General features: G+C 44.1%; 1 protein-coding gene across 1 annotated transcript in view; it reads left to right on the top strand.

Moving 5' to 3' along the window:
- LOC309559874 (connector enhancer of kinase suppressor of ras 2-like) overlaps positions 1-23,240 on the top strand; it is a 655,275-nt gene that overhangs the window by 446,143 nt on the left and 185,892 nt on the right. Inside the window, exons 9-11 of the mRNA XM_082263301.1 lie at positions 7,654-7,800; positions 16,968-17,101; positions 22,355-22,566. Coding sequence (XP_082119427.1) covers positions 7,654-7,800; positions 16,968-17,101; positions 22,355-22,566 — 493 coding nt within the window. The remainder of the gene's footprint in view (positions 1-7,653; positions 7,801-16,967; positions 17,102-22,354; positions 22,567-23,240) is intronic.

Genomic DNA, 23,240 nt, shown 5'->3' with positions numbered 1-23,240 from the left:
ATATAAATTCATAAGAAATAATAAACACATAATAATTAAATAAATAAATACATGAGAAATAATAAAAACAAAAACATAATAATAAAAAATAAATAAATGCATAAGGAATAATAAAAACATAATAATTAAATAAATAAATGCATAAGGAATAATAAACACATAACAATAAAATAAATAAATACATAAATGATAAACACATAATAATAAAATAAATACATAAGAAATAATAAACACATAAAAATAAAATAAATAAATACATAAAAAATAATTAACACATAATAATAAAATAAATACATATGTAATAATAAACACATAATAATAAAATAAATACATAAGAAGTAATAAACACATAATAATAAAATAAATACATAAGAAATATTAAACACATAATAATAAAATAAATACATAAGTAATAATAAACACATAATAAATAAATACATAAGAAATAATAAACACCTAATAAAATAAATAAATACATAAGAAATAATAAAGCCATAATAATAAATTAAACAAATGCATAAGAAATAATAAACACATAATAATTAAATAAATGAATACATAAGAAATAATATATCAATAAAATAAATAAATACATAAGAAATAATAAACATATAATAATAAAATAAATAAATACATAAGAAATACTATTATTAGGCCTCATGCACACGGGACGTTTTTACAGCGACTGTTTTTGGCGTCAGATGTTTTTTTTCTACAGCAAGTATACACCTCAGCATCTTCTCTTATGTCTCCCCGGCATGTTCTCCTATGTCTCCCCGGCATCTTCTCCTATGTCTCCCCGGCATGTTCTCCTATGTCTCCCCAGCATGTTCTCCTATGTCTCCCCAGCATGTTCTCCTATGTCCCCCCAGCATGTTCTCCTATGTCTCCCCGGGAAGGTTCTCCTATGTCTCCCCGGGAAGGTTCTCCTATGTCTCCCCGGGAAGGTTCTCCTATGTCTCCCCGGCATGTTCTCCTATGTCTCCCCAGCATCTTCTCCTATGTCTCCCCAGCATGTACTCCTATGTCTCCCCAGCATCTTCTCCTATGTCTCCCCAGCATGTTCTCCTATGTCTCCCCAGCATGTTCTCCTATGTCTCCCCAGCATGTTCTCCTATGTCTCCCCAGCATCTTCTCCTATGTCTCCCCTCCATGTTCTCCTATGTCTCCCCGGCATGTTCTCCTATGTCTCCCCAGCATGTTCTCCTATGTCTCCCAGCATCTTCTCCTATGTCTCCCCGGCATGTTCTCCTATGTCTCCCCGGCGTGTTCTCCTATGTCTCCCCGGCATGTTCTCCTATGTCTCTCCAGCATGTTCTCCTATGTCTTCCCGGCATGTTCTCCTATGTCTCCCCGGCATGTTCTCCTATGTCTCTCCAGCATGTTCTCCTATGTCTCCCCGGCATGTTCTCCTATGTGTCCCCGGCATGTTCTCCTATGTCTCTCCAGCATGTTCTCCTATGTCTCCCCGGCATGTTCTCCTATGTTTCCCCGGCATGTTCTCCTATGTTTCCCCGGCATGTTCTCCTATGTTTCCCCGGCATGTTCTCCTATGTCTCCCCGGCATGTTCTCCTATGTCTCCCCAGCATGTTCTCCTATGTCTCCCCAGCATGTTCTCCTATGTCTCCCCGGCATGTTCTCCTATGTCTCCCCGGCATGTTCTCCTATGTCTCCCCGGCATGTTCTCCTATGTCTCCCCTGCATGTTCTCCTATGTCTCCCCGGCATCTTCTCCTATGTCTCCATGCACACACAGGCTGTAATCAGCAGTTTTTGGCAGGGGCATTTTCTGGCTGAAATAAAACTCCAGAACTAGTGGAGCGACAATTCTGGAGAAAAAAAAAAAAAAAAAAAAAAAAACAATATTTTTCACTTTCTGCTATATAACATTCCCCCCCAAAAAAATGTAAAATCTAATTTTTTATTTTCTAATGTTTTTCATCCTTTTAGACCAATGTGTATTCTGCTACATATTTGGTGGAAAAAAAAATCCCAATAAGTGAAATTTGATTGGTTTACGCAAAAGTTATCGCGTCTAGAAGCTTAGGGAAAGGTTTATGTCATTTTTATTTATTTTATTGTTTTTTTACTAGTAATGGCAACGACCTGCAAAATCTGCGACATTGCGGCGGACAGATCGGACCCCTAACTGACATTTTTGTCACTTTTGGGGGGACCAGTGAAATTACTACAATAATCAGTTCTAAAAATATGCACGGTCACTGTACTAATGGCACTGGCAGGGAAGGGGTTAACAGTGTGGGTGATCAAAGGGTTAAGTGTGAGCCTAGCGGGTGCTTTCTAACTGTATGGGGGATGGGACTTGTGGAATCAATACAGAGACCTGTGATCCTATATAGAAGGATCACAGGCCCTCTGTGATCATTCCAGAGAGAAGAACGGTCTGCTCTCTCTTAGGGGGGAGCCATCGCGGGTCCCGAGGATCGGCTTCCACGCTTTCTAATGGGGGCGGGTGCGCCCCCTGGAGCGTTTCCGCATACTGCTGTACAGGTACGGCGGTTCGCGCAGCCAAGCCAGCCTGCCGCAGTATATCTGCGGCGGGCAGTCGGCAAGTAGTTAAATACATAATAAATAATAGATAATATTACATATACAGTACTATAGTGACCGTGATGGGAGAGTGCGGGGGTGTCCTTTCCTTTGTATAAATACAGAACTAATACATAATAATAGTAATAATAAAAATAAATAATGTATAATAAATACATATACAGTACTATGGTGTTGGTGATGTCAGAGTGTTACTTTGTATACATACTGTGAATAATAATTCTAACTAGAAAAAAAAGTTAGTCGAGACAAACTTTAAGTTGGCTTGAGAAAGCCTGACCAGAAAGTTTGAAAAGTTTAGATCGATCGATAGATAGAAAAGGTTTGAAGATCGATCGATAGATAGAAAAGGTTTGAAGATCGATCGATAGAAAGAAAAGGTTTGAAGATCGATCGATAGAAAGAAAAGGTTTGAAGATCGATCGATAGAAAAGGTTTAAAGATCGATTGAAAAGGTTTGAAGATCGATCGAAAAGGTTTGAAGATCGATCGATCGTAAAGGTTTGAAGATCGATCGAAAAGGTTTGAAGATCGATCGATCGATCAAAAAGGTTTGAAGATCGATCGAAAAGGTTTGAAGACCGATCGATCGAAAAGGTTTGAAAATCGATTGATCGAAAAGGTTTGAAGATCGATCGATAGAAAAGGTTTGAAGATTGATCGATCGATAGAAAAGGTTTGAAGATCGATCGATCGAAAAGGTTTGAAGATCGATCGATCGAAAAGGTTTGAAGATCGATCGATCGATCGAAAAGGTTTGAAGATCGATCGAAAAGGTTTGAAGATCGATCGATCGAAAAGGTTTGAAGATCGATCGATCGAAAAGGTTTGAAGATCGATCGAAAAGGTTTGAAGATCGATCGATCGAAAAGGTTTGAAGATCGATCGAAAAGGTTTGAAGATCGATCAATCGAAAATGTTTGAAGATCGATCGATCGAAAAGGTTTGAAGCTTGATCGATCGATTGAAAAGGTTTGAAGATAGATAGATTAGATGAGTATGAATGAGTTTACATTGATTAGCATCAAAGCTTGATTGAGTCTAATGGGATTTGGAGGTTGGGTCATCTGAACATCCTGTCAATGAAAGTCTATGGGCATTTTTTGGGTTTTTAATTTTAATTTTTAGGAAAACCGTAACTCAAACCAGTCTGAAAAGATATAGCACACCGAGTCAGAACAGTATGAAGGTCTGTGCCGAGTTTGGAGTATGTAGCTTGAACGGTCTAGGAGGAGTTAGTGTCCAAATAAAAATAAAAGAGAAGAAGAAGAAGAAGAATAACTAGAAAAAAAAGTTCGTCGAGACAAACTTTAAGTTGGCTTGAGAAAGCCTGACCAGAAAGTTTGAAAAGTTTAGATCGATCGATCGATAGAAAAGGTTTGAAGATCGATAGATAGATAGAAAAGGTTTGAAGATAGATAGATAGATAGAAAAGGTTTGAAGATCGATCGATCGATAGAAAAGGTCTGAAGATCGATCGATCGATCGAAAAGGTTTGAAGATCGATCGATCGAAAAGGTTTGAAGATCGATCGATCGAAAAGGTTTGAAGACTGATCGATCGAAAAAGTTTGACGATTGATCGATCGAAAAGGTTTGAAGATCGATCGATCGAAAAGGTTTGAAGATCGATCGATCGAAAAGGTTTGACGATTGATCGATCGAAAAGGTTTGAAGATCGATCGATCGATAGAAAAGGTTTGAAGATCGATCCATTGAAAAGGTTTGAAGATCGATCGATCGATCGAAAAGGTTTGAAGATCGATCGATCGACCAAAAAGGTTTGAAGATCGTTTGATCGATCAAAAAGGTTTGAAGATCGATCGATCGAAAAGGTTTGAAGATCGATCGATCGAAAAGGTTTGAAGATCGATCGATCGATAGAAAAGGTTTGAAGATCGATCGATCGACCAAAAAGGTTTGAAGATCGTTTGATCGATCAAAAAGGTTTGAAGATCGATCGATCGAAAAGGTTTGAAGATCGATCGATCGAAAAGGTTTGAAGATCGATCGATCGATAGAAAAGGTTTGAAGATCGATCGATAGAAAAGGTTTGAAGATCGATCGATCGATCGAAAAGGTTTGAAGATCGATCGATCGAAAAGGTTTGAAGATCAATCGATTGATCGAAAAGGTTTGAAGATCGATCGATCGATCGAAAAGGTTTGAAGATCGATCGATCGAAAAGGTTTGAAGATCAATCGATCGATCGAAAAGGTTTGAAGATCGATCGATCGATAAGGTTTGAAGATCGATCGATCAAAAAGGTTTGAAGATTGATCGATCGATCGAAAAGGTTTGAAGATCGATCGATCGAAAAGGTTTGAAGATCGATCGATAGATAGATAGATTAGATGAGTTTGAATGAGTTTACATTGATTAGCATCAAAGCTTGATTGAGTCTAATGGGATTTGGAGCTTGGGTCATCTGAACATCCTGTCAATGAAAGTCTATGGGCATTTTTTGGGTTTTTAATTTTAATTTTTAGGAAAACCGTAACTCAAACCAGTCTGAAAAGATATAGCACACCGAGTCAGAACAGTATGAAGGTCTGTGCCGAGTTTGGAGTATGTAGCTTGAACGGTCTAGGAGGAGATAGTGTCCAAAAATTTACCGGCCAGAAAAATAATAAGAAGAAGAAGAATAACTAGAAAAAAAAGTTTGAGACAAACTTTAAGTTGGCTTGAAAAAGCCTGACCAGAAAGTTTGAAAAGTTTAGATCGATCGATCGATAGAAAAGGTTTGAAGATCGATCGATAGAAAGAAAAGGTTTGAAGATCGATTGATAGATAGAAAAGGTTTGAAGATCGATCGATAGATAGAAAAGGTTTGAAGATCGATCGATCGATTGAAAAGGTTTGAACATCGATCGATCGAAAAGGTTTGAAGATCGATCGATCGATAGAAAAGGTTTGAAGATCGATCGATCGATAGAAAAGGTTTGAAGATCGATCGATAGATAGAAAAGGTTTGAAGATCAAACGATAGAAAAGGTTTGAAGATCGATCGATCGATAGAAAAGGTTTGAAGATCGATCGATTGATAGAAAAGGTTTGAAGATCGATCGATCGATAGAAAAGGTTTGAAGATCGATCGATCGAAAAGGTTTGAAGATCGATCGATCGATAGAAAAGGTTTGAAGATCGATCGATCGATCGAAAAGGTTTGAAGATCGATCGATCGAAAAGGTTTGAAGATCGATCGATCGATCGAAAAGGTTTGAAGACCGATCGATCGAAAAGGTTTGAAGATCAATCGATCGATCAAAAATGTTTGAAGATCGATCAAAAATGTTTGAAGATCGATCGATCGATCAAAAATGTTTGAAGATCGATCGAAAATGTTTGAAGATCGATCGATCGATCGATCGAAAAGGTTTGAAGACCGATCAATCGAAAAGGTTTGAAGATCAATCGATCGATCAAAAATGTTTGAAGATCGATCGATCAAAAATGTTTGAAGATCGATCGATCGAAAAGGTTTGAAGATCGATCGATCGAAAAGGTTTGAAGATCGATCGATCGAAAAGGTTTGAAGATCAATCGATCGATCGAAAAGGTTTGAAGATCGATCGATCGATAAGGTTTGAAGATCGATCAATCGAAAAGGTTTGAAGATCGATCGATCGATCGAAAAGGTTTGAAGATCAATCGATCGATCAAAAATGTTTGAAGATCGATCGATCAAAAATGTTTGAAGATCGATCGATCGAAAAGGTTTGAAGATCGATCGATCGAAAAGGTTTGAAGATCAATCGATCGATCGAAAAGGTTTGAAGATCGATCGATCGATAAGGTTTGAAGATCGATCGATCGAAAAGGTTTGAAGATTGATCGATCGATCGAAAAGGTTTGAAGATCGATCGATAGATAGATAGATTAGATGAGTATGAATGAGTTTACATTGATTAGCATCAAGGCTTGATTGAGTCTAATGGGATTTGGAGGTTGGGTCATCTGAACATCCTGTCAATGAAAGTCTATGGGCATTTTTTGGGTTTTTAATTTGAATTTTTAGGAAAACCGTAACTCAAACCAGTCTGAAAAGATATAGCACACCGAGTCAGAACAGTATGAAGGTCTGTGCCGAGTTTGGATTATGTAGCTTGAACGGTCTAGGAGGAGATAGTGTCCAAAAATTTACCGGCCAGAAAAATAATAAGAAGAAGAAGAATAATAAGTTTAAATACAATATCAGTAAGTTGGCTCTTCCAAGCCAACTTAATAATTACTTAACAAATAAATATTACATAATAAATAAATACACAGTATGAAGTTGAAAGTGATGAGTGAGTGTCAGGCTGTCGGTTACTTTGTATCCAAATGCTGCTTTCACACGGCTCTGTTGCAGAAACACAGGAAAAATGCGATACATTTTTGCCATGTGTTTACAACATTTTCTGTCCCTGCCCCTCCCACAATGGTGAGATTTCCTGCAGTAGTTTGTGTCTTTGCTCCTCCCACAATAGTGAGATTTCCTGCAGTAGTTTGTGTCTTTGCTCCTCCCACAATAGTGAGATTTCCCTGCAGTAGTTTGTGTGTCTGCCCCTCCCACAATGGTGAGTTTTCCTGCAGTAGTTTGTGTCTCTGCCTCTCCCACAATAGGGAGATTTCCTTCAGTAGTTTGTGTCTCTGCCCCTCCCACAATGGTGAGATTTCCTGCTGTAGATGTATCTCTGCCCCTCCCACAATGGTGAGATTTCCTGCAGTAATTTGTGTCTCGGCCCCTCCCACAATGGTGAGATTTCCTGCAGTATTTTGTGTCTCTGCCCCTCCCACAATGGGGAGATTTCCTGCAGTAGTTTGTATCTCTTTGTTCCTCCCACAATGGGAAGATCCCCCCCCCTTGAGTAGTTTGTGTCTCTGCCCCTCCCACAATGAGGAGATTTTTCCACCATTGCTATGCATTGTGTTGGCTGTAGTGGTTGGATGGGGTGGGGAATGTCCTCAGAGATATAAGAGATTATATGGGATTTCGCTCGCTGGCAAACATGCTGAAATCCGTGTGACGGAGGTGCTGATGTGTTACAATTCGTTGTTCTGATTCCAGAAATGACGATTGATCTGATTTGTGTCTCTCCAGGTTGGTTGGCAATTAAAAAACTTGGTGAATGCATTGAGAGAAGATCCCAGTGGGGTGATCCTGACACTGAAGAAGAGACCTCAGAACACTCTGGCATCGGCGCCCGCACTTCTGAAGAACGTCAGATGGAAACCACTTGCACTTCAGGTAGGTGTGATGTTCTGCAGAGCGTACACTGACACCCCAATGTCCTCCTAGACTATTTATGTGATATATGAGAATGCAGCCTATCCAATCACTAGAGAGGGGGGACATCACTGAGAATGCAGCCTATTCATTCACTAGAGAGCGGTGACATCACTGAGAATACAGCCTATCCCTTTACTAGAGAGGAGTGACATCACTGAGAATGCAGCCTATCCATTCACTAGAGAGGTGACATCACTGAGAATGCAGCCTATCCATTCATTAGAGAGTGATGACATCACAGAGAATGCAGCCTATCCCTTCACTAGAGAGCGGTGACATCACTGAGAATGCAGCCTATCCATTCACTAGAGAGGTGACATCACTGAGAATGCAGCCTATCCATTCACTAGAGAGCAGTGACATCACTGAGAATGCAGCCTATTCATTCACTAGAGAGCGGTGACATCACTGAGAATACAGCCTATCCATTCACTAGAGAGGTGACATCACTGAGAATGCAGCCTATCCATTCATTAGAGAGTGATGACATCACAGAGAATGCAGCCTATCCCTTCACTAGAGAGCGGTGACATCACTGAGAATGCAGCCTATCCCTTTACTAGAGAGCGGTGACATCACTAAGAATGCAGCCTATCCATTCACTAGAGAGTGGTGACATCACTGAGAATACAGCCTATCCCTTTACTAGAGAGCGGTGACATCACTAAGAATGCAGCCTATCCATTCACTAGAGAGCGGTGACATCACTGAGAATGCAGCCTTTCCATTCACTAGAGAGCGGTGACATCACTGAGAATGCAGCCTATCCATTCACTAGAGAGCAGTGACATCACTGAGAATGCAGCCTATCCATTCACTAGAGAGAGGTGACATCACTGAGAATGCAGCCTATCCATTCACTAGAGAGTGGTGACATCACTGAGAATGCAGCCTATCCATTCACTAGAGAGCGGTGACATCACTGAGAATGCAGCCTATCCATTCATTAGAGAGCAGTGACATCACTGAGAATGCAGCCTATCCCTTTACTAGAGAGCGGTGACATCACTAAGAATGCAGCCTATCCATTCACTAGAGAGGTGACATCACTGAGAATGCAGCCTATCCCTTCACTAGAGAGCAGTGACATCACTGAGAATGCAGCCTATCCCTTTACTAGAGAGCGGTGACATCACTAAGAATGCATCCTATCCATTCACTAGAGAGGTGACATCACTGAGAATGCAGCCTATCCATTCACTAGAGTGGTGACATCACTGACAATGCAGCCTATCCCTTCACTAGAGAGCGGTGTCATCACCGAGAATGCAGCCTATCCTTAGACTGGTTACATGATTGAAGCCACCTTCTTATTGATTCCTATTTTATAACTCTATACAATTATATATTAATTAGTCACTATAATAAATTACGCTTTATAATAAAGACGGCGCCCACCACCCTGAGGAGGTACACTGTGATAGGACTAAGCCACTTCCCGCTTCCTTTGGGGACGTCTAAGTCTTATTATGTAATTGTTGGGTCTCATTGGATACCATTGGGTCTCATTGGCTATCCTTGGGTCTCATTGGTTAACATTGGGTATCGTTGGGTCTCATTGGTTACCATTGGGTCTCATTCGTTACCATTGGGTCTCATTGGGTATCGTTGGGTCTCATTCGTTACCATTGGGTCTCATTGGGTATCGTTGGGTCTCATTGGTTACCATTGGGCCTCATTGGGTATCGTTGGGTCACATTGGATATCGTTGGGTCTCATTGGGTATCGTTGGGTCTTATTCGGTATCATTGGGTCTCATTGGATATTGTTGGGTCACAATGGATATCGTTGGGTCTCATTGGGTATCGTTCGGTCTCATTGGGTATCGTTCGGTCTCATTGGGTATCGTTGGGTCTCATTGGTTACCATTGGGTCTCATTCGTTACCATTGGGTCTCATTGGGTATCGTTGGGTCTCATTCGTTACCATTGGGTCTCATTGGGTATCGTTGGGTCTCATTGGTTACCATTGGGCCTCATTGGGTATCGTTGGGTCACATTGGATATCGTTGGGTCTCATTGGGTATCGTTGGGTCTTATTCGGTATCATTGGGTCTCATTGGATATTGTTGGGTCACAATGGATATCGTTGGGTCTCATTGGGTATCGTTGGGTCTCATTGGGTATCGTTGGGTCTCATTGGATATTGTTGGGTCTCATTGGGTATCATTGGGTCTCATTGGATATCAGTGGGTCTCATTAGGTATCTTTGGGTCTCATTGGGTATCGTTGGGTCTCATTGGGTATCGTTGGGTCTCATTGGACATCGTTGGGTCTCATTGGATATCGTTGGGTCTCATTGGATATCGTTGGGTCTCATTGGATATTGTTGGGTCTGATTGGGTAACGTTGGGTCTGATTGGGTAACGTTGGGTCTGATTGGGTAACGTTGGGTCTGATTGGGTATCGTTGGGTCTGATTGGGTATCGTTGGGTCTCATTGGGTATCATAGGGTATTAATGGGTCTCATTGGGTATCGTTGGGTCTCTTTGGGTATCGTTGGGTCTCATTCGGTATCATTGGGTCTCATTGGATATTGTTGGGTCACAATGGATATCGTTGGGTCTCATTGGGTATCGTTTGGTCTCATTGGGTATCGTTGGGTCTCATTGGGTTTCGTTGGGTCTCATTGGATATCAGTGGGTCTCATTAGGTATCTTTGGGTCTCATTGGGTATCGTTGGGTCTCATTGGACATCGTTGGGTCTCATTGGATATTGTTGGGTCTCATTGGATATTGTTGGGTCTGATTGGGTAACGTTGGGTCTGATTGGGTATCGTTGGGTCTCATTGGGTATCATAGGGTATTAATGGGTCTCATTGGGTATCGTTGGGTCTCTTTGGGTATCGTTGGATATCGTTGGATCTGTGGTGTCATTTTCATGGCATTTCCTGTAAGAATGTTTGAAGTTCAGAAAGAAATCAAGCTGCATGAAAATGAATTGAGAAGACGAGGCTTTTCGGCGGAGATTTGTGTATGTTTTCTTTCTGGTGCGGCGCTCTCAGCGGGGTGCCCGTGATTAATCTTTAATTCCCTCAGAATCCAGGACGCGTTTATACTTTGGCAACCTGAACATATCAAACAGCTAAATATAGCACGGGATTATGAAATCCTTTTTATAGTTGCTGCAGCTGGAGCCGAAGACGATTTTACCAATTGTGTGGGCGGAAGACAGCGAAATGTCCTGCAGTGTCTGGAGCGGAGATGGTGCTCAGCATCTGAAGGATTTTTTTTTTTTTTTCGGTGGAAATGTCATTATTTGGGGTCTTCACCTTTCGCTATAACTGAATAAAGAGCGCCTGTTTATCTCCTGATAGGAAACCCGTGTAATTTTCACCAACGAGCTTAAATTGAGGGGAGGGGGGGGGTTCCTTTCTGGGAGATAGACGCCTTTGTTCCGTTGTCTGTTTTCCGCCTCGTTATATTGTGTTTCTAGACGTTCGTCGTGCTGTGAGCTTTTATGCGTGGAGCTGTCAGACTGCCGAGCAACGCTGCATAAAATAGATTTGTGCAGATAATAGAAAAGCAACAAGCAATCCCTAGACCAGTTAACAAAACCTGTCCGTGCATGGGAGGTTTTAATTACTCCTTCAGCACGATTATTTCAGTTTCTGAGACATCGGGTTATTGGAATATTTTTAGGGCTCGGCCGACATTTATCCAAAAGGCTACATAGAAGAGAAGGAATTATTACTGAGCAGGGCTACGACTAGGAATGGGAGGTGGACTATAATCCACCAACAGAGGGTGCTAGAGTGGAGGAACAGCGATATGGGAAAAAGGGGTCGGGTGTCATTATGCCAAATCATCCTCCATCCATATACTTGATTTATATTCTTTGCCCATAGACCATCCAATCATCCTTACCCCACAGATCCACCTTTCATCCCAACCCATGGGTTCATCCTTGTTCTCCACTCATAAACCTGCCTTTCCTCCATCACCTCTAGGACCACCTTTCATCTTCTGCTCATAGGCCCACCCTTTATTCTCGTCCCTTAACCCCACCTTTCATCTTCTGCCCATACAGTGAGGGAAAAAAAGTATTTGATACCCTGCTGAATTTGTATGTTTGCCCACTGACAAAGAAATGATCAGTCTATAATTTTATTGGTCGGTTTATTTTGCCAGTGAGAGACCGAAAAACAACAAAAATATCCAGAAAAACGCATTTCAAAAAAGTTATAAATTGATTTGCATTTTAATGAGTGAAGAAGGTATTTGATCCCCTATCAATCAGCAGATTCTTATATACAGGTAATGAGCTGAGATTAGGAGGACTCTCTTAAAGGGAGTGCTCCTAATCTCAGCTTGTTACCTGTATAGAAGACACCTGTCCACAGAAGCAATCAATCAATCAGATTCCAATCTCTCCACCATGGCCAAGACCAAAGAGCTGTCCAAGGATGTCAGGGAGAAGATTGTAGACCTACACAAGGCTGGAATGGGCTACAAAACCGTCGCCAAGCAGCTTGGTGAGAGGGTGACAACAGTTGGTGCAATTATTCACAAATGGAAGAAACACAAAATAACTGTCAGTTTCCCTCAGTCTGGGGCTCCATGGAAGATCTCACCTCGTGGAGTTCCAATGATGATGGAGAATGGTGAGGAATCAGCCCAGAACTACAGGGGAGAATCTTCTCAATGATCCCAAGGCAGCTGGGACCATAGTCACCAAGAAAACAATTGGTAACACATTACACCGTGAAGGACTGAAATCCTGCAGCGCCTGCAAGGTCCCCCTGCTCAGGAAAGCACATGTACAGCCCGACTGATGTCTGCTAATGAAAATCTGAATGATTCAGAGGAGAACTGGGTGAAAGTGTTGTGGTCAGATGAGACCAAAATCAAGCTCTTTGACATCAACTCAACTCGCCGTGTTTGGAGGAGGAGGAAGAATGCTGCCTATGACCCCAAGAACACCATCCCCCACCCCCCACCGTCACACATGGTGGAAACATTATGCTTTGGGGGTGTTTTTCTGCTAAGGGGACAACTTCACCGCATCAAAGGGAAGATGGACGGGGGGATGGTACATCTTGGGTGAGAACCTCCTTCCCTCAGCCAGGGCATTGAAAATGGGTCATGGATGGATCTTCCAGCATGACAATGACCCAAAACACACGGTCAAAGCAACAAAGGAGTGGCTCAAGAAGAAGCACATTAAGGTCATGGAGTCTCCAGACCTTAATCCCATAGAAAATATGCGGAGGGAGCTGAAGGTTGGAGTTACCAAACATCAGCCTCCAAACCTTAATGACTTGGAGAGGATCTGCAAAGAGGAGTGGGACAAAATCCCTCCAGAGATGTGTGCAAACCTGGGGGCCAACTACAAGAAACGTCTGACCTCTGTGATTGCCAACAAGGGTTTTGCCACCAACTACTAAGTCATGTTTTGTGAAGGGGTCAAATACATATTTCACTCATTAAAATGCAAATCAATTTATAACTTTTTTGAAATGTGTTTTTCTGAATGTTCTTCTTATTCCGTCTCTCACTGTTAAAATAAACTGACCATTAAAATGATAGACTGATCATTTCTTTGTCAGTGGGCAAACGTACAAAATCAGCAGGGGGTCAAATACTTTTTTCCCCTCACTGTAGACCCTCCTTTTACTCTTTGCCTGTAGACAAACCTTGATTGAACCATCCTTTATCCTCCACTCATACACCGCCTTTCATCCTCTGGCGAAAGAACTCATTTTCAACTCTTGCCTATAGGTCCATCTTTCATCCACCACCAATAGAACCACCTTTCATCCAAATCTATTAGACACATTCTTTATCCTCTGTCCATAGACCATCCTTTTATCCTCTGCCCCTCAACCCATCTTTCCTTCTTTCTGATGGACCAACTCTTCATCTTCCACACATAGAACCAACTTTCTTCCAAAGCCCATAGACTTATTCTTTATCCTCTGCCTATAGACCCTCCTTTATTCCTCTGCCCCTAGACCCACCCGTCACTTCCTCTAATGGACCAACCCTTCCTTTGTCTTCCACTCATGGAACCACCTTTCATTTTCTGGTCGAATACCTTATTTTTATGTCTTGCCTACAGGCCTGCCTTTCGTCCAACACTAATAGCACCACTTTTATCTAAATCCAGCAGACATACTCTTGATCCTCTGCCCATTGACCATCCTTTCATTGTCTGTTCCTCGACCCACCTTTCCTTCTCTCCGATGGACCAAGTTTTCATTTTCCACCCATGGAACCTCCTTTCATATTCTCGCTATCGACCTATTTTTAATCCCTTGCCTATAGGCCCACCATTTATCCATCACCTATAGAACCACTTTTGCTCTGCAGTTCATAGGCCCTACCTACATCCCCCAACCATAGACCAGCCTTTCATCCACCCCATATACCCACTTTTCATCTCTAAAGGTGAGCCTAATTTTACTCTTCTCCCTATAGATTCACCTTTTATCCTCTGCCCATAGACCTGCCTTTTTCTGTAGACCTGCCTTTCATTCCCACCAATGGACCCACCCTTCATCCTCCACCCATAGACCCGCCTTTCTTTTTCTTGCTATAATCCTGCTTTCCATCCTTTGCTCATAGGCCTGCCTTTTGTCCTCCACCGTTAGAACCGCCTTTCATTCACAGCTCATAAACCCAATGTTCATCTGTGCTTATAGACCACAGTTTTGTCCATCCCATATACTCTCTTTTTATCCCCACCTGTTGACACACCTTTATTCCTCCACCCACAGACCCCCTCCACCCACAGACCCACCCTTTCATTCCTGGCCTGCAGACTTGCCTTTTCATTCCTGACCCATAGACCCACCTTTCATTTCTCCTCCATAGACCCACCTTTCATCTTCCGCCCATAGAGCCACCTTTCATTTCTCCTCCATAGACCCACCTTTCATTTCTCCTCCATAGACCCACCTTTCATTTCTCCTCCATAGACCCACCTTTCATCTTCCGCCCATAGACCCACCTTTCATCCTCCATAGTCTCACCATTCATCCCATAACCCATAAACCCACCTTTAATCCTCCATTAACTCACCATTCATCTGCTGCTTATAAACCTACCTTTTATCTTTGACCTTTAGAGCATCTTTTCCCCCCACCCATAGACCTGACTTTCATTTACAATATCCTTTGCTGCTTTGTATTGCAGTCCTACACCCATGTATGAAGTACAGTGCGTCTGGAAAGTATTCACAGCGCTTCACTTATTCTAAATTTTGTTATATTACAGCCTTAATCCAAAATGGATTTAAGTAATTATTTTCCTCAAAATTCTACAAACAATCCCCCATAATGACAACGTGAAAGAAGTTTGTGTGCAATCTTTTTACATTTATCAAAAATAAAAAACAAAAAAAATCCCATGTACATAAGTATTCACACCCTTTGCTCAATACTTTGGTGAAGCACCTTTGGCACCAATTACAGCCTCCAGTATTTCTGAGTATGATGCTACAAGCTTGGCACATCTGTGGCCTTTCAAACACCTCCCATAGACCCAATGTTCATCTGCACTTATAGACCAGAGTTTTGTCCATCCCGTATACTCTCCTCTCATCCCAACCTGTGGACCCACCTTTAATCCTCCACACATAGACCAACCTTGTATCCTCTGGCCATAGACCTGCCTTTGATTCCTTGATCATGGACTCACTCTTCAGTCTAAGGAACCTTAGACTTACATTTCTCCCCACCTGTAGACCAACCCTTTCATTCCTGGCCTGCTGACTTGCCTTTTCATTTCTGACCCATAGACCCACCTTTCATTTCTCGCCCATAGACCCACCTTTCTTTTCCCACCCATAGACCCACTTTTTATCTCCCACCCATAGACCCACCGGTCATTTCTCGCCCATAGACCCACCTTTCATCTCTCGCCCATAGACCCACCTTTCTTTTCTTCCCCATAGATCCAGCTTTTATCTCTCGCCCATAGACCCACCTTTCATTTCTCGCCCATAGACCCACCTTTCATTTCTCGCCCGTAGACCCACCTTTCATCTCCCGCCCATAGACCCACCTTTCATCTCCTGCCCATAGACCCACCTTTCATCTCCCGCCCATAGACCCACCTTTCATTTCTCACCCATAGACCCACCTTTAATTTCTCGCCCATAGACCCACCTTTAATTTCTCGCCCATAGACCTACCTTTCATTTCTCGCCCATAGACCCATCTTTCATCTCCCGCCCATAGACCCACCTTTCATCTCCTGCCCATAGACCCACCTTTCATCTCCCGCCCATAGACCCATCTTTCATTCCTTACCCATAGACCCACTGTTTATCTCCCGCCCATAGACCTACCTGCAATTTCTCGCCCATAGACCCACCTTTCATCACCCGCCCATAGACCCAACTTTCATTTCTGGCCCATAGACCCACCTTTCATCACCTGCCTATAGACCCACCTTTCATTTCTCGCCCATAGACACACCTTTCATCTCCCACCCATAGACACACCTTTCATCTCCCGCCCATAGACCCACCTTGCATCCCCTATAGTCTCCCCGTTCATCCCAGAACCCACAAACCCACCTTTCATCCTCCATACACTCACCGTTCATCCCATAACTCATAAACCCAGCTTTCATCCTCCATAGAATCACCATTTATCCCATAACTCATAAACCCACCTTTCATCCTCCATAAACTCACCATTCATCTGCTGCTCATAGACCCACCCACCTTTTATTCTCGACCTTTAGAGCCACCTTTCCCCCCCCCCAACCATAGACTTGATTTCCTTTACAATATACTTTGCTGCTTTGTATTGCAGTCCTACACCCATACATGACATGAAGTATAGCTTTCTCTGACTTGATGACCAGACACTATATGAGTTCCTCAAGATATTAGTGATGTAAAATGTATGGTTATGTTTGGAAGTGCCATAGGGGTGTGGCCAAGGTCATCCAAGTGGTCAGAATCAGCCCAGCCCCTGAGGATCCTAGAGTTCATTTTTTACCTGGGCAAATCTTGTGTTCAGTTAGTATGAGCACACTGACAGTGAAGGAATGGAATAGTGAGATTCAATGACCACATGGTTCTACTATATGGGAAACAGACCCTGTGTATGTAATATGGTGTTCCCATGTACAGTACATACTTACATGTATACACATATGTTTTGTTTTCAGCCTGTGATTCCAACCAGTCCTACAAGTGGTAACACAACACCCACCGGAACAATGGGAATGCAATCCAAGGTGGACAGCTCCACCCTACATGATGTCTTCATCCTCTCCCCTGTGTCTGGACTTTATGGCCCAAGGTAAGTATTTTGTTGTACAAACCTATCAATGTTGTGCGTAATTCCCTTTTTGTTATGTATTATCCTTCTTTGTGCAACATTCCTATCCTCCCCGGTACACTCGCTTAAAAATTCAGGTGACAATGGGATTGGCTGCAGTGGGGTCACGGCCACAATCATCAGGATATTTAGAGTGTTCATTCTTAATATACAGTATCTGACAAAAGTAAGTACACCCCTAACATTTTTGTGAATATTTTATTCTATCTTTTCATGTGACAACACTGAAGAAATGACACTTTGCTACAATGTAAAGTAGTGAGTGTACAGCTTGTATAACAGTGTAAATTTGCTGTCCCCTCAAAATAACTCAACACACAGCCATTAATGTCTAAACCGCTGTCAACAAAAGTGAGTACAAGTAGCAATGTTCAAATTGGGCCGATTAGCCATTTTCCCTCCCCGGTGTCATGTGACTCATTAGTGTTACAAGGTCTCCGGTGTGAATGGGGAGCAGGTGTGTTAAATTTGGTGTTATCGCTCTCACTCTCTCATACTGGTCACTGGAAGTTCTACATGGCACCTCATGGCAAAGAACTCTCTGAGAATCTGAAAAAAAGAATCGTTGCTCAACATAAAGATGGCCTAGACCAGTGATGGCGAACCTTGGCACCCCAGATGTTTTGGAACTACATTTCCCATGATGCTCATGCACTCTGCAGTGCAGTTGAGCATCATGGGAAATGTAGTTCCAAAACATCTGGGGTGCCAAGGTTCGCCATCACTGGCCTAGACTATAGGAAGATTGCCAAGACCCTGAAACTGAACTGCAGCACGGTGGCCAAGACCATACAGCGGTATAACAGGACAGGTTCCACTCAGAACAGGCTTCACCATGGTACACCAAAGAAGTTGAGTGCCGTGCTCAGCGTCATATTCAGAGGTTGTCTTTGGGAAATAGACGTATGAGTGCTGCCAGCATTTCTGCAGAGGTTGAAGGGGGGGGGGGGGCGGTCAGCCTGTCAGTGCTCAGACCATACGCCGCACACTGCATCAAATTGGTCTGCATGGCTGTCATCCCAGAAGGAAGCCTCTTCTAAAGATGATGCACAAGAAAGCCAGCAAACAGTTTGCTGAAGACAAGCAGACTAAGGACATGGATTACTGGAACCATCTCCTGTGCTCTGATGAGACCAAGATAAACTTATTTGGTGTCAGATGGTGTCAGGCGTGTGTGGCGGCAACCAGGTGAGGAGTACAAAGACAAGTGTGTCTTCCTACAGTCAGGCATGGTGGTGGGAGTGTCATGGTCTGGGGCTGCGTGAGTGCTGCCGGCACTGGGGAGCTACAGTTCATTGAGGGAACCATGAATGCCAACATGTACTGTGACATACTGAAGCAGAGCATGATCCCCTCCCTTCAGAGACTGGGCCGCAGGGCAATATTCCAACATAACGACCCCAAACACCTCCAAGATGCCCATTGCGTTGCTAAAGAAGCTGAGGGTAAAGGTGATGGATTGGCCAAGCATGTCTCCAGACCTAAACCCTATTGAGCATCTGTGGGACATCCTCAAATGGAAGGTGGAGGAGCGCAAGGTCTCTTACATCCTCCAGCTCTGTGATGTCATCATGGAGGAGGGGAAGAGGACTCCAGTGGCAACCTGTGAAGCTCTGGTGAACTCCATGCCCAAGAGGGTTAAGGCAGTGCTGGAAAATAATGGTGGCCATACAAAATATTGACACGGGTTTGGGTCCAATTTGGACATTGTCACTTAGGGGTGTACTCACTTTTGTTGCCAGCGGTTTAGACATTAATGGCTGTGTGTTGAGTTATTTTGAGGGGACAGCAAATTTACACTGTTATACAAGCTGTACACTCACTACTTTACATTGTAGCAAAGTCTCATTTCTTCAGTGTTGTCACATGAAAAGATAGAATAAAATATTTACAAAAATGTGAGGGGTGTACTTACTTTTGTGAGATACTGTAAAGCGGTGCTTTGCCTTTGCAGAGTGAAATGACAGGTTCACTTTAGTGCTAAAACCCCTCCTTCAACAGCAAATCCCTCCCAGCAACAACTGACCCCCCCCCCCCCAGCAACATAAGACCCACTCCAGCAAAAAAAGATCCCCCACGAGCAACAGAGGACCTCCCCAGCAACTCTAGACCCTTTCTCCAGCAAAAATAGATCCTCTGCAGCGATAATAGATCCCCCAGTAGCCTGCATCAATAGACCCTGTAGCAGCCAGCAACAAAAACCCATCCCTTAACAGTAAATCCCTCCCAGCAACAACTGACCCCCCCCCCAGCAACAACTGACCCCCCCAGCAACATAACACCCACTCCAGCAACAATAGATCCCCCATGATTATTAGAGGACCTCACCAGCAACTATAGACCCCCTTCCTCTAGCCCATCCAGCAACAATAGATCCCCAGCAGCCAGCATCCAGAGACCCTTCCAGCACACCCCAGCACCCCTTGCAATTACATACATTCAGTGCTTGAACAATAGATTCCCCCAGCAACAATAGACCCTCCAGCACCCCTTGCTATTACATACATTCAGTTCTGGAGGTGCCGGAACTGCGTTCCCACTGAAAAAAAGTCCTGCCTGTAAGTAAATGTGAGTAAAATCAGGTCTCTGTCCCTGGCTGGTGGGGCTGTGCTGTGTGGCAGAGCCACGTAAATCTCAGGAATGGATGGACAAATATACTAAGGCATGTAAATCAGCTCCTGTATTGTTTTTTCTGTTTGCCTGGTGTCCTCCTTTGAGGACCTCTTCTCACGGCCTTGTCCTTCTTCTCACGGCCTTGTCCTTCTTCTCACGGCCTTGTCCTTCTTCTCACGGCCTTGTCCATCTTCTCACAGCCTTGTCCTTCTCACGGCCTTGTCCTTCTTCTCACAGCCTTGTCCATCTTCTCACGGCCTTGTCCTTCTTCTCACGGCCTTGTCCTTCTTCTCACGGCCTTGTCCTTCTTCTCACGGCCTTGTCCATCTTCTCACGGCCTTTTCCTTCTTCTCACGGCCTTGTCCATCTTCTCACGGCCTTGTCCATCTTCTCTCGGCCTTGTCCATCTTCTCACGGCCTTGTCCATCTTCTCTCGGCCTTGTCCTTCTTCTCACGGCCTTGTCCTTCTTCTCACGGCCTTGTCCTTCTTCTCACGGCCTTGTCCTTCTTCTCACGGCCTTGTCCTTCTTCTCACCGCCTTGTCCATCTTCTCACGGCCTTGTCCATCTTCTCTTGGCCTTGTCCTTCTTCTCACAGCCTTGTCCTTCTCACAGCCTTGTCCATCTTCTCACAGCCTTGTCCTTCTCACGGCCTTGTCCTTCTTCTCACGGCCTTGTGCTTCTTCTCACGGCCTTGTCCTTCTTCTCACAGCCTTGTCCTTCTCACAGCCTTGTCCTTCTTCTCACGGCCTTGTCCATCTTCTCACAGCCTTGTCCATCTCACAGCCTTGTCCTTCTTCTCACGGCCTTGTCCATCTTCTCACGGCTTTGTCCATCTTCTCTCGGCCTTGTCCATCTTCTCACAGCCTTGTCCATCTTCTCACAGCCTTGTCCATCTTCTCACGGCCTTGTCCTTCTTCTCACGGCCTTGTCCATCTTCTCTCGGCCTTGTCCATCTTCTCACGGCCTTGTCCTTCTTTTCACAGCCTTGTCCTTCTCACAGCCTTGTCCTTCTTCTCACGGCCTTGTCCATCTTCTCACAGCCTTGTCCTTCTTCTCACGGCCTTGTCCTTCTTCTCACAGCCTTGTCCTTCTCACGGCCTTGTCCATCTTCTCACAGCCTTGTCCTTCTCATGGCCTTGTCCTTCTTCTCACAGCCTTGTCCATCTTCTCACAGCCTTGTCCTTCTCACGGCCTTGTCCTTCTTCTCACAGCCTTGTCCATCTTCTCACAGCCTTGTCCATCTTCTCACAGCCTTGTCCTTCTTCTCACAGCCTTGTCCTTCTTCTCATAGTCTTGTCCTTCTCACGGCCTTGTCCTTCTTTTCACGGCCTTGTCCTTCTCACGGCCTTGTCCTTCTTCTCACAGCCTTGTCCTTCTTCTCACGGCCTTGTCCTTCTTCTCACAGCCTTGTCCTTCTTCTCACGGCCTTGTCCTTCTCACAGCCTTGTCCTTCTCACAGCCTTGTCCTTCTTCTCACAGCCTTGTTCATCTTCTCACAGCCTTGTCCTTCTTCTCACAGCCTTGTCCTTCTTCTCACAGCCTTGTCCTTCTTCTCACGGCCTTGTCCTTCTTCTCACGGCCTTGTCCTTCTTCTCACAGCCTTGTCCATCTTCTCACAGCCTTGTCCATCTTTTCACAGCCTTGTCCTTCTTCTCACAGCCTTGTCCTTCTTCTCACAGCCTTGTCCTTCTTCTAACGGCCCTGTCCTTCTCACAGCCTTGTCCTTCTTCTCACAGCCTTGTCCATCTTCTCACAGCCTTGTCCTTCTTCTCACAGCCTTGTCCTTCTCACGGCCTTGTCCTTCTTCTCACAGCCTTGTCCTTCTTCTCACAGCCTTGTCCATCTTCTCAAAGCCTTGTCCTTCTTCTGACAGCCTTGTCCTGCTTCTCACAGCCTTGTCCTCCTTCTCACAGCCTTGTCCTCCTTCTCACAGCCTTGTCCTTCTCACAGCCTTGTCCTTCTCACGGCCTTGTCCTCCTTCTCACGGCCTTGTCCTTCTTCTCAAAGCCTTGTCCTTCTTCTCACAGCCTTGTCCTTCTTCTCACAGCCTTGTCCATTTTCTCACAGCCTTGTCCATTTTCTCACAGCCTTGTCCATTTTCTCACAGCCTTGTCCATCTTCTCACAGCCTTGTCCATCTTCTCACGGCCTTGTCCATCTTCTCACGGCCTTGTCCATCTTCTCACGGCCTTGTCCTTCTTCTCACGGCCTTGTCCTTCTTCTCACGGCCTTGTCCTTCTCACGGCCTTGTCCTTCTTCTCACGGCCTTGTCCTTCTTCTCACAGCCTTGTCCATCTTCTCACAGCCTTGTCCTTCTTCTCACGGCCTTGTCCATCTTCTCACGGCCTTGTCCTTCTTCTCACGGCCTTGTCCTTCTTCTCACGGCCTTGTCCTTCTTCTCACGGCCTTGTCCTTCTTCTCACAGCCTTGTCCTTCTATTAACGACCTTGTCCTTCTTCTAACAGCCTTGTCCTTCTCACAGCCTTGTCCTTCTTCTCACGGCCTTGTCCTTCTATTAACGGCCTTGTCCTTCTTCTAACAGCCTTGTCCTTCTCACAGCCTTGTCCTTCTTCTCACAGCCTTGTCCTTCTTCCACACAGAGATGACATCGGCATCGTGTCCTGCGATGACATCAATAAGTACGGCGTCAGCAAGATGGGGGTGAAGGGTTCCGAATCGCCCAGCTACTTCCTCGAGCACGAGAGCGGCAAATATTACACGCTGATTGAAGGTGAGGGACATGACCTGGGCTCAGAGTATGACAGAGGTAGATCGACAGGGGTGCGCAGAAGAGAAAAGACACCGACTCACGGTACGACCCCCTCCCCCGCCCTTCCTAACACCCCCCCACCCGATCCTTCCGACTGTGAATAATACGCCCCACCGGGGCCGCAGTGCTGAATGACGTGTATAATTGGTGCAGCGCGGCCTCGTACACGCGCCTCTGAGGAGGGCCGTATGGTGATGTCTGCCGAGGATGCTCCGGATACACCCAGGCAGAGATAGCCAATCAGCTCCAGAGATGTGCGAGCAAAAAGGGGCGTCACAAATCAGGACCAATCATTTTTTTCCCACACGTGTTTAAAAAATCATTTTTGGTCTGAAGATTACACAAAACCCCCAAATATAATATAAGTTCATATATGTGTGGGTGGGGGGGGCCTCAAAAAAAAATTGGTGGTGGGGGGGGGGGAGTTTATGTGCTTGGGTGTAACTTTATTATTGGGGGGGAGGGAATTTATTAAAAAGCAGACACCCTAGAGAGAACAAATAGTGGTAGTTCCAATTTTAGGTGAATTTTAGGGCACAAGAATGCAATAAACTACCCCAATTTTTTTTTGTGCTTGGGTGTAACTTTATTTATGTGCAAAAAAAAATATTTTTTTTTTAATCCATTTTTTTCCCCACACATGTTAAAAAATCATTTTAGACCTGAAGATTACACAAAACCCCCAAACGTAACATAAGTGCATATATGTGTGGGTG

Source organism: Pelophylax lessonae, assembly GCF_965119305.1.
Source record: "Pelophylax lessonae genome assembly, chromosome: 7".
Lineage (NCBI taxonomy): Eukaryota > Metazoa > Chordata > Amphibia > Anura > Ranidae > Pelophylax > Pelophylax lessonae.
The sequence above is the reverse complement of the archived record's forward strand: the minus strand, read 5'-3'. Positions and strand labels throughout refer to the sequence as shown.